General features: G+C 40.1%; 1 protein-coding gene across 3 annotated transcripts in view; it reads right to left on the reverse strand.

Moving 5' to 3' along the window:
• Positions 1-3,827: 3,827 nt before the first annotated feature.
• Positions 3,828-13,098, reverse strand: part of LOC126293531 (haloacid dehalogenase-like hydrolase domain-containing protein 2) — a 45,028-nt gene continuing 35,757 nt past the window's right edge. For all 3 annotated transcript variants that reach the window (XM_049986796.1, XM_049986798.1, XM_049986797.1), the window contains one exon: positions 3,828-4,174. In XM_049986796.1, coding sequence (XP_049842753.1) covers positions 4,001-4,174 — 174 coding nt within the window. In that variant the 3' untranslated portion in view covers positions 3,828-4,000. The remainder of the gene's footprint in view (positions 4,175-13,098) is intronic.

The raw sequence follows: 13,098 nt of genomic DNA on the forward strand, positions 1-13,098 counted from the left end.
ATAGCAGGTAAACCAAACTATGTAGTAAAAGTGAGGAGGCAGCTATTTTTGTTTCAAAATAGCAGTTTCCTTTCTAATTTACTCGACTAAATTCAGATGGCATAAACATGAATAACAGCAAGCAGTATGGCAGTAATTCACTGTTATACAGAATGCGGTTTAAGTTTCTATGATGTTCTTGTCTCATGTTATTTTCACTTCGTGCAAATCTTTCAGACCTCTCTTAAAAGCACTAAATGAGCAGTTCTCCATAATATGTGTATCCCTCTGAACCACAGCACTTTCAAAATAACCGCACTGTCTCATGTTATTTTCACTTCGTGCAAATCTTTCAGACCTCTCTTAAAAGCACTAAAGAATGACCTGATTTTAACTCTTAATAATATTGAGAAAAATGTCACTAGGTAACTGAAAGAGTGCTAGATGTAATCGGCATGGTCTAGAGTTTCAGAAAATATCGCTAGACATCACTACGAGCGCTGACCTGGAGCAGGCAGCTAGTCTCAACAATATGGCGTCCGCACACCAGAAGGCATATTGTGTTATTGAATTTAGGCGTACTCAATCAGTGATCGCATTTCAGCGGGCATTACGTATTCGATTTCGTGCTAAACCACCATCACCAAAGAACATTCAATGGTGGTATAAACAGTTCGAAGAAACATGATGCCTCCGTAAAGGCAGAAGTCCTGGTCGGCCATGCGTTCCTGAACAAACAGTGGAACAAATTCGATGTTCATTTGAGCGGAGATCGCACAGGTCTGCATGTCGTGCTAGCTGAGAACTTGCGTTAGCGCGCATAACAGTGTGGCATGTATTATGGCGTTGTTTAGCCCTCAAACAATACTGATTACAACTGGTTCAAGCTTTTCAAGATACTGACAAAGTGAAGCGAGTTGGACTTTAGCAGTGCTATTCTACAGGACTTGGATGATTAATATTCAGCGATGAGAACTTTGCATATTAGCCTTAAGGTTCACAGTCATAATGTGCATATATGGGGGCTCGAAAATCCTCATGAAACAATTGAACACGAACGTGATTCACCAAAAGCGAATGTTTTTGTGCTGTTTTGCAAAGCAAGGTTTATGGGCCCTACTTTTTTTGAGGAAAAAACCATAACAGAACAATCATATCTTGCAATGCTACGGAACTGGTTATTTCTACAACTTACCTCTGACAATTTCATCTATCAGCAAGATGGAGCACCACCAGACTAGCACAACAACGTGCACAGTCTCCACAATACCAACGTGCCACAGTGTTGGATAGGGCGTGCAGGACCGTGAGACCAGGCTTTACACTCTTGGTCTCCTAGGTCCCTTGACTTAACACCATGTGATTTCTTCCTGTGGGGATATGTTAAACAATGTGTTTACGTTCCTCCCTTACCTTGTGACATTGATGAACTACAAACCAGAATATCAGCTGCTGTAGTTTCAGTGACAGAAGACACCTTACACTCAGTTTGGGATGAATTCGGCCATCGGCTAGATGTCATCCATGCAGCCAATGGAGGACATATTGAACATTTATGACGGATTTTTAGAAATTTCTGTCTTTTCTGAGTAATTTAGTATGCAATTTGTTAGTGTTAAGCCCTTCTTCTTAATAAATAATTATATTTAAAATTGGGTCATTCTTTTTGGGACACACTGTACATCTATCTTATTTGTATGTGTATTGTTTTCCATTGCACAGCTACACTGTTCAGCAGCTGACTACAAAACTGAAACTGCAGCATCACATAGCACATCTGCATTCACTCCTGACTATGTTGTGGAGTAGATTTACTTTTGAAGTAAGATTTCTAGTGAATTGTGGGAAACTTTGATCCTATCAGACAGCACTGTGTAACTTTGTCCCCCCCCCCCCCCTCTTTTTATTATGAAAATGGCAATGTTAGCTCTGTTCTACTTGACACAGATGGTGTGTGTAATTGGAAATTAACATTCAATGTAATAAGGCTATAAACTCCTTTAGAGTGTATTCTTACAATGCTTAATATCATTGTTCAGACATCCTAAGTGCCAGGACATTTGTGTTATTGGATTTTCGCGGAGTTAGTAGCTGCCATGCTGTACAATAACAAATGAAACAGATTAGAAGCCAGGATTGAGACGTCAATATTAGTGTAGGATATTCTCAATAGTCTGTGACCTTCAACCAAGAAGCTGATATTAGAAATGACTGCAAAAGGTATTTGATTCCTACACTACAATCCACCTACTCACACTGCTTGAGAATCTCTGGTTATCTGTTAAGACTTAGGGCACAAAGTTTTACCACATCTGCCATAGTTACTGGCACCCAGAAATTTCCTCCTCTTCTGGAAACCTAATAAGTTCAAGAAGAGCATGACAATTCAGGGAAGAAATTTCAAGTTACACCTAGCAGTAATCAGATGTTTAAAGAGATCACAAACGCCCCATTGCTTGAAGCAGTCATGGGGGAGGAGGAGTGTGAACTAGCACAGAACACACTGAGTCGCAAACACCAGAAGAGTGGGGCAATCACACACAGGGGTGATCACCACTCATGGTTGCATCACACATGGCACAGTCTATATCTCAGATACTGGTAAGAGTTACTTGTGTCAAAAGCATTCACTGTAACTACAGCACTAGCTATCCAATCCCTGTGATTTCCAGTATTTTTACAAGGCATTTTTTAAACATAAGTGTTCTCCAAAGACAGAGGTTCTTAATAACACAATCAGCAAAATAGAGAAAACTAAACGACTGTTTGGACAGCACAAAGAGTAACAATCATAATACATTTAAAATGTTTTGTTACTCCTTTGGAGTCTGTTAAATAAGATGGATGACCTTCTCATATCAGTATAGATTTCTGAAAAAAACTGAAAGATATTTCTCCAGACTTGCTATGCATAATGAAATATAATATTTACTAATAATTTATTTTCTGCCAAACAGACACATAATTTCAACAAGAAATTACTGGTTTCAAGTCAAAAGAAGGACACAGTAGTGTTCGGGAGTGAACTAATATTTCTTTCAAATGATCTGGAAACATCGAAAACTTATAAGTGATTGTGCCCAAAAACAAATAATGTTTAAAAAGCATTTCAAAATGACTGACTTCTCCAGTATGAGTAACGTATGAACATCGCTTGGAAGTCACAGAAATTGAATACTCACACCTAGATGGACACATGTTAGTACCACATTACTGTAAGCATAATTCAAAAAGAGAGGGTGAAGTGGTTAGACACACAGAAGTGTAATTAAGCCAAAGCCACAGACCTCAATAAGTACTGCACCAGATAGCTTCTCAAGTGCTGCACTCAGTGAGGAGAGAAGACATCTTCAGAACCACAGCTCACTACACTGAACAGGAATCAATTCCAGAATTGTACATACTCCTATTGTAAATGACTGCCTCTCAAATGATGAATGAAAGCTGAAATATTTAAAGCAGAGAACAACAGAGAGCAGGCTTACCTGAAACTGGAGCATCATGTACTGTCCATACCAACTTGCACATTGCTACAAGTTTTCAATAGTAGTATATTCTACAATTTTTCATGCCAGTTGCTTAAAATTGGGTACAAACTTCGTGAGCTGGAGCTCTTTCATTATAGATTTATATTTATTATTATTTAGGAGTAATTTACAAGGAAGTTAGGTTCCAAGTTTTCTATCAGCAAAAGGCTATAACATATTTAGAGAATGTGATCTGCATATTTCTTACTAAAACATTGCTTTTAAGAAATAGTATGTTTCTATTACTAACATAACAGTTCTGCTATACAACATTATCCAGACATTCAGTACAAAGTGTCAGGTAAAATAGAGCACATGTGCTTCCACTCATTTCCATTTATTTCTTGTAGTAAATATCACTGGTATATCACACTTAACACCAGTCTTCCACTATGTATGGTATCATCATATCCACTGAACTGCTTCAATAGTGATGCAGCTGAGACGCAATTACAGATTACACTTTTGAGATGCGTCTTCAGTTTATCAGGTGGCTAAGAAGCACCAGCTTCAGCCAGAATCTTCTCAATAGCATCTGCAAAACTGGGCACTACAGAATGTGGTGGTGGGTTTATAGTTTTCTCGTCTCCAGGGCGGTATTTTCCTGTCTGCACGAGGTAGCCACGAATACCAACTTGCTGGGCACCATCAATATCATCCCGGACATCCTGTGGAAACAGAGCAATATACTTTTCTTATTAGTAAAGTATAAGCTGCAATGAAGGATTGTAACAATTAGAACTATTATAACTAGATACCTCTGTAATTCATAACAAGTCTACTATCTTTACCCCTAGGTCTACTGTCTTTACCCCTAGGTCACACAGCTGCAGTCAAAGGTGTTTCAGTAAAATCTGTAACGCTGATATTAAGTCATCCTCTGTTACATCCATGGTTTAAAGCGGGAAAGATCAGTAGATACATGCACTGGATGAATCTCAACGTGTGAAGTTCCTGGGAATCCAGGAGTATAATACGTTGAGGTACTACCAGTGCATGGATAAGTTAACCCAAAAACAGCTAAGTTCTGCTTACTGTACACTTACAAAGTTATCTCAATGTACTGATCTGCAGACAGAACTGTGAGCATTCTTTGCATACCCATTCATTCTTGTCATGTGGTATAATGTTCTGGGGCACTGCAGCTAACAAGACTGCAGTGATGCATCTGACAGTTGTGTTTGTGTAAGAGTGTGAGAGGGGGAGGGGGGTGTCTATTTTTGACAAAGGCCTTACTGACCAAAAGCTTTATTTGTGACAGTCTTTTTGTTGTGCTTATCTGCAACTCAGCATCTCCGCTGTATGGTGAGTAGCAACTTTCCTTTTCATAATATTGTTACATATCATCCTGGATTTCCCATTGTTTGATTAACATGAAAAAAGTATTTTTTCGACAGACACCTGGTAGTGAGTATACTATGTAAAACTGATAACAAAACATCTTGCAGAATGGTACTTGTGTTTAATACCAAGAGAGTGAATTTACGATGAATTGTGCAGTTCACAATTAGAAGTATATATAATTTCCATACAGATTGTGTTCCTTTCTATGGTTCAGGCAGGAATTTTATATACTAGTACTCAGATGTACAACATATTACAGATGAAAGATATTGACAAACAAAATAAAACAATACCTCAGAGCCACTACTTCTAAAATTTATCTGAACATTTGGGCTCAGGGATGCAACATCCCCACAACTATAATGTTTGCATTAAACAAATCTCGAATTTGACAGGATAAAGGATGCACCAGAATTTCACCGATGAAATTTCAGATTTTTTCAGAGATATTTATTGAGTATTTTGATATAAAGGACATGTCAACTCCTGCAGATAGTAAGCGGGAAAGCGCCGGCAGACAGGCACATGAACAAAACACACAAACACACACACAGAATTACGAGCTTTCGCAACTGGCAGTTGCTTCGTCAGGAAAGAGGGAAGGAGAGGGAAAAATGAAAGGATGTGGGTTTTAAGGGAGAGGGTAAGGAGTCATTCCAATCCCGGGAGCGGAAAGACTTCCCTTAGGGGAACAAAAGGACAGGTGTACACTCGCACACACACACACATATCCATCCGCACATACACAGACACAAGCATCCTTTCATTTTTCCCTCTCCTTCCCTCTTTCCTGACGAAGCAACTGCCAGTTGCAAAAGCTCGTAATTCTGTGTGTGTGTTTGTGTGTTTTGTTCATGTGCCTGTCTGCTGGCGCTTTCCCGCTTGGTAAGTCTTGAAATCTTTGTTTTTAATATATTTTTCCCATGTGGAAGTTTCTTTCTGTTTTATTTACACCTGCAGATAGTAACTTATTTATAAATTATTTGGTTTATTTATTGTGCCACACTACCACTGCATTTGACAAATCTGTGCACAAGCTATAAGGGGCAAGCAAAAAGTTTCTGTCCTGAGGCCATACAGTCCAGAATCGGTATGCCTATCAGACAAGATTAACATGAGCACTGAGTCAATCATCCTACCAAAGCACCACAATGAAGATACCCATTTGGTAAAACACCATGTCCTGTTATATGATTTGGTAAAACACCATGTCCTGTTATATGAAGAAGTCCATAACTGCCCGTTGCATAATCTCGTCTGAGTGGGCTCATTGACCCATGAAGGCCTTTTTTAAAAGATCAAAGGTGTGATAGTCACTTGGGGATTGATCAGGAGTACAGGGTATGTACTAGAGAGTATCCCACTTGAATTGGTTGGTTGGTTGTTTGGGGAAGGAGACCAGACAGCGTGGCCATTGGTCTCATCGGATTAGGGAAGGATGGGGAAGGAAGTCGGCCGTGCCCTTTCAGAGGAACCATACCGGCATTTGCCTGGAGTGATTTAGGGAAATCACGGAAAACCTAAATCAGGATGGCCGGACGTGGGATTGAACCGTCGTCCTTCCCACTTGAATTGCCATCACTTCTGTGTTATGACATTTGCAATGTGAGGACACGTGTTATCGTGAAGCAGCAGCACCCCTAGTCCTCAACAGTACAGACATGTTGCCTCGTACACATTCTTTACTCTCCAATGAATGTATGTGTGTTTGCTGTTCAGCAGCCAAGAAAAGAATAACAGCATAGTTCACACTTCTGCATTTACTGCATGCAGTCATAAAAACACAAATGCTACACTAATCCCTAGCCTACATGTTGGTAGTTATATCACCGTATCAGAGTAGTGCTATGTTGCATGTACACTACACGAATGCTCTCAAATGGAAACTTTTTGATCACATCTTCATCAGTAAATCTATTTGTACAACTGTGTATCACTGTAAATATACAACTAACACTGCTGGAAAATCTAATCTGAGACAGAACCAGATAGTACCAAAAGTAAGCTCGATGGCAAAACCTTAAGAGGACACTATTCTTGTCAATGCCAAATACTGGTAGTAAATGAAACACATGTTTCCAAACAAAACTGTACAGCATACAACTGACATTTGTACTGCTGTGCAGATATTTTCAATGCAATATACCAGGTGATCAAAAAGTAAGTACAAATTTGAAAACTGAATAAATCACAGAATAATGTAGATAGAGAGGTACAAATTGACACACATACTTGGAATGACATGGGGTTTTATTAGAACCAAAAAAATACAAAAGTTCAAAAAATGTCCGACAGATGGCACTTCATCTAATCAGAATAGCAATAATTAGCATAACAAAGTAAGACAAAGCAAAGACAATGTTCTTTACAGGAAATGCTCAATATGGCCACCATCATTCCTCGACAATAGCTGTAGTCGAGGGATAATGTTGTGAACAGCGCTGTAAAGCATGATGAGGCATTGGTGTCAGATGTTGTCTTTCAGCATCCCTAGAGATGTCGGTCGATCACGATACACTTGCGACTTCAGGTAACCCCAACGCCAATAATCGCACGGACTGAGGTCTGGGGACTTGGGAGGCCAAGCATGACGAAAGGGTAGGCTGAGCACATGATCATCACCAAACGGCGTGTACAAGAGATCTTTCACGCATCTAGCAATATTGGGTGGAGCGCCATCCTGCATAAACATCGTACGTTCCAGCAGGTGTTTATCAGCCAGGCTGGGGATGATGCAATTCTGTAACATATCGGCGTACCTCTCACCTGTCACGGTAGCAGTTTTGCTGTCCAGAGTCATCTGTTGGACGTTTTGTGAGCTTTTTTTTTGTTCTAATAAAACCCCATGTCATTCCAAGCATGTGTGTCAATTTTTACCTCTCTATCTACATTATTCCACAGTTTATTAAGGTTTCAAATTTATACTGACATTCTGATCACCCGGTATCTACAAAGACTAATTGCAACAAGAAATCAAACAAAATGCAATTATTCTGTAAAAAGCTGCCGGTAGCTCATGCCAAAACATCCATGAGTAACCTCTAAAATTTAGTTAGGGGTGTTCAGGTTTGGCCCGTAGCTGACAGCATGCTTTACAAAGGTATGGAAATGACTGAGAGCAAAAAAGATAAAAATCTAAGGGCACAAGATCAGCTGTATAAGGTGGGTGTGGAATGACTTCCCATCCCAACTCCCATACAATACTTTTTGTTAGACTAGCAGAATGTGGATGGGTGTTATCGTGGAGTAACATCACTTCATGTAGTCTCCCTGGTCGTTGTTCTCGGATTGCGTGTCCAAGATATCTCCGTTGTTGACAATAAATATGAGCAGTGACGGTTACACCTCGGGGACGCAATTTGTAGTACACCACACCACCACTCTTTTATCAATGCATAACACTATCTTTTGTGGCAGCTCTTTATATGGGGAGTTGCTGTAGCACTTGGGCTCAACTATTCCTTGCTTTTCTTATATTAGCATAAAGACACCATTTCTTGTCACTAGTAATGATACAGGATAAGAATGGTCTGGTTTTGTTGACGAGCCAATTGATAATGACAAAGCAGAGATGCACATATGGCCACCCATTGGTTTCTGTGATTTTGGTTTAGAGCATGCGCTACCCATGCACCCAAGTTTTGAGCCTTCGCCACTCTGTGCAAATGTCACATGATGATGGAATGGTCACAGTTCTGATGTGGATCATTATGGATTAATGCGTTTAGTCGATCTTCAGTGAACCCCGATGTCCTTCCTGAAAGTGGATAGTCACTAATGTAAAAACAATCCTCCTTAAAACATTTTCTTTCCGTGCTCTACACAATGGCATTATCCCCATGCACGATGCAAGTGTTTCTGGCTGCTTCCACTGCTGTCACCCCTCTACTGAACTCAAACAGAAGAATATGCTGGAAATGTTCCGATTTCTCCACTTGGCACTCCATTTTCTAGCATCCACAGCTCCACCCATTATCTCCAAATGATGAAATGACAACATGTGCACTCAAATAGCAACGGTGAACTACAAATAAAAAAATTACAATCAATAAATAAATCCACAGGAACAGGAATACCAACATGTAAAACAAAAATGCTATGAACTTATGGACCAATCTGATATTATGAACACTATCACAAGGCTGAACAGTGCCTGGTGATGTTGCGGGAATGTGACACGGTGAGGAAAGGATACAAGTGGAGCAGTGATGAATGGAGTATAATTCTATCATTGATACAGGCCACAAATGGGGAAAGCCGCTGACGTAACCCACTTTCACAAAGTGCAGATCAAAAAGGCCAGAAACCTGGGGAGGACCATAGAAAAAGTGGAGCAACTGGCCAGCTGTTTGCATGCTACTAAAGAAAGTGATTGAAGGAGGGTGAAACTCCGAAAAAGGCAACAACGTGTCAGATGTCAAGTTTCATCACAGAACGTGGACGTTGGAGGTTTGCTAACTCTGCAAAGGAGGCTAGGCAGTGATCTGTGGTAATCTGACAGTAGAGTACAATGGTTGAGCAGGGATAAGTGTTCCAGAGCGTGTCATTCACTGCACACTGTTGAACGGGAGTTCTGCAGCAGATGATCGCTATGTGTTCCCACACTGATCTGACAACATTGCCAGTCACGATTTCAGTGGCCACAGGATCACTGTGATCGGACACTAGATCGATGGAAATGTATTCCCTCATCAGACAAACCGCATTTCTCATTACACTGAATCGACGGTCGTGTCCAGGTACATCACCATCCACGCGAATGGCCACTTGAAACGTGTACTGCACAGTGGATGCGTGCCGGTGGAAGCAGTACTATGTTATGGGGTCCCCTCTGCTTCCACGGGGCTTGGGGAAGTAATTGAAGGCACCATGACAACTGCAGACTATGTGAACATTATAGTGGACCACCTGTATCCCTTCGTGCTTGATGTCTTCCCAACAGTGGTGGCATAACTGTCCATGTCACAGAGCCAGAACCATGCTACACTGGCTTGAGGTGACTCGTAGTGATCTCACATTGGCTACTAGATTTGCTTGATCTTGCTTGATCTGGAACCAATGGATCACGTCTGTGATGCTGTTGGACACCAGCTCTGTCAAAACAAACCACCAGGCCATAGTTTACAGGAACTGAGTGACACGCATAGGCATCTGGTGCCGAATACCTCCGGAAACCTACTAAGGGGTTTCTGAAATCACAAGACAGAGAATTGCTGTTGTATTGCATTCCAAAGGTTGACTGATATGCTATTAAGCAGGTGGTGGTAATAATGTTTTGACTGATTAGTATAGATACAAAAATCAAAAGTAATTCTTATAAATATCTCTGTAAGCATATTAGCACTAGTCATGATGGGTCATCAGTGAAGTTTAATGAAGTTGGCTATAGCGGATGCTTCTGCTTGACAATCTATAATTTGAACTGTCTCACATCTCTGAAGGGGCTTCTATACGGTGGGATTTATGGAACAAAATGAGGGAATGACTGAATTCTCTGAGGGGTACAAGCCCCACAGCACTGCGGTATTGCAAAGATGTGAAGAAGAGAATATGCAGATTTGAAGCTTCAAGGTGGCGCAACAAATAGCAAATCTGGGATGTACTGTGGAGTATCATCTGTTACGTTTGCATCAAACTACAAAGTGTGCATCAAACCGAGGGTGTTGACACTGAAGTCCTGAAGTGTACTTTGAAATACGGTATGTTGGCTTCGGACTAAACAGTAAGGCACAGTATGTGCCCACTAGGGGCAGTGCAATCAAATGTGCAATCCAAAACTGGTAAATGATAAACCAGGATACATCTCAAAACTTGTACAGGAATTGATTGCATAGCACGCATGTCACAACTGAACTATTGTAGCTATCCACCACAGTGTAAGTGTCAATAGGCCCGCGTGGTCGTGCGGTAGCATTCTCGCTTCCCACGCCCGGGTTCGATTCCCGGCGGGGTCAGGGATTTTCTCTGCCTCGTGATGGCTGGGTGTTGTGTGACATCCTTAGGTTAGTTAGGTTTAAGTAGTTCTAAGTTCTAGCGGACTGATGACCATAGCTGTTAAGTCCCACAGTGCTGAGAGCCATTTCAACCATATTTGTAAGTGTCAATAGTGAATGACTGAGCACATTCCTAAAGAGAAAAGTTTGTCACTTGAAGCAGAAAATCACAAACCTTAAAAGAGACTAGTCCACTGCTTGTGCTGACACTAATATACACTAAGGCACAGTGCAAGAAAAAGCTGGACACGTGCAAGTAGTAATTGTGCTCTAAGGGTTCCTGCACACTTACGTTTATGAGTATAATGATTGAGTATGTGAGTATCAAAAAATGTGTGACATAAATGGCCATATCTTTTCACAGTATTACTTAAGGGACTACAGAGTTCAGTATTTAACATAAATTGCAACTAGATACCCCTACCAGTTCCTCAAAAGTGGTCACAACAGACACATGAAAAAGAGTGACTCCATAAAGGTTTTTTTTTAACCATCTGAGGTACAAGAGCTTAAAGATTTATTTTATTATATTTACACATCAAGTTCCGTAAGACCAAACTGAGGAGCAAATCTTCAAGGTCATGGAACGTGTCAATACGTGAAATTACAACACAAAAGTAATAACAGATAAAAATAAAATTATAGTATAGAAATACCGTATTTACTCGAATCTAAGCAGCACTTTTTTTCTGGTTTCTGTAATCCAAAAAACCGCCTGCAGCTTAGAATCGAGTGCAAAGTAAGTGGAAGTTCCGAAAAATGTTGGTAGGTGCTGCCATAACTAAGTTCTGCCGTCGAATATACGTTGCACTACACAGACATGCTTTGCAGGCACAAAGATAAATCACTGCGTTTGTAAATAAATTTAAAAAAAGGTGGAATGTGAGCTTTTTTCTCCGCCCTGAGTTTCGACCTCTGCATTTTCATACTTTATCCAGCAAAGTAAATACAAATTCCGTATTGTTCATCTTTGAATGTAGCAGCATTTCAATGTACTACGAAAATCTGACTGGCAAGACTGTTTGCGATGTTTGTCAATAAGGCCAATGCTATGTTCTGAATTTTTTCCTACATGTGAGAAAAGATGGTTGCTAATAGGAACTTTTATGTATTGTGAATCACATGCAGTATTCACCATACGAATAATACGAATATAAACATTTTGCCATGTATTGTTTCGTGTTTGCTGCTATCTCATTTAAATCCTGTCTGCCTAATAAACTACAAAACTGGAGTGAGACAACATCAAACGTAGAAGAATATAAATATCATGTCATGTTTATATTCATATTATTCTTACGCCTAATAGTGGTACAGTCAGAAATGAAGCACAGCAATTGACTAGATTTTTAAATCTACGATGACTCTAATTTATGTGCAGAATGTAATGTTCTAAAGAGGCGTCTGCAAAGATTTTCAAACGGAGAAAAATTTATGCTAAATTTTCATTCAGAATATCTTCTATCATACACAGTCTATTATTTGGTTCTTGTTGATCATTATCAAAGAAAGCAGCAGTGTAACTAACAACAAATAGCACTCTCTTGCCATTGTTTCGCTAATGAGACGATTTCTCTTTTTTTTTTTTTTAAGCGGCGGTAGTGCGCACAAAAGCAAGCCATGCCATGAGCGGTGACAGGCCGTAAACACTCATTATCAGAATGTGACAAACAATACATGACACAGTACAGTAATGCATTTTCAGCTTAGGGTGACGTAAACACCTATAACAAAGAGAACGGCACTTATCAGATCAAAGAAGAATAAGCAATCAATTCAAACCAGATGAAGCAAGTGAAAAAGGAAGGGTACCTATATAAATATGGACGGAGTGCCTGACGCATAGCAATGGCTACCTGGTAAAGCTTAACTGTTAAGCTCACAATTCGAACCAAACGAATGTAGCTGTATCTTCATTCATTTGACCTAAATTGCGTCTCATGTTATAATGAACCAACTTTGTTTCGATTTGGCGATGCGGTCTAAAACTTTTCTCTCCCCTTGCATTTCGAGTCTCAAATTTCAGGTGTGGCTTAGATTTGGGAAAATTTTTTTCCTTGATTTCGAGTCTCATTTTTCAGGTGCAGCTTAGATTCGGGAAAATTTTTTTCCTTGATTTCGAGTCTCGTTTTTCAGGTGCGGATTAGATTTGAGTGCGGCTTAGATTCGAGTAAATACGGTAGGTCTAAAATTGTCTACATTATCCATTTCTCGCTTTTTATAAAGCGGCTTTACTACTGAGTACTTTAATCGCT

The sequence above is a fragment of the Schistocerca gregaria genome, chromosome 10 (genome assembly GCF_023897955.1).
Source record: "Schistocerca gregaria isolate iqSchGreg1 chromosome 10, iqSchGreg1.2, whole genome shotgun sequence".
NCBI lineage: Eukaryota > Metazoa > Arthropoda > Insecta > Orthoptera > Acrididae > Schistocerca > Schistocerca gregaria.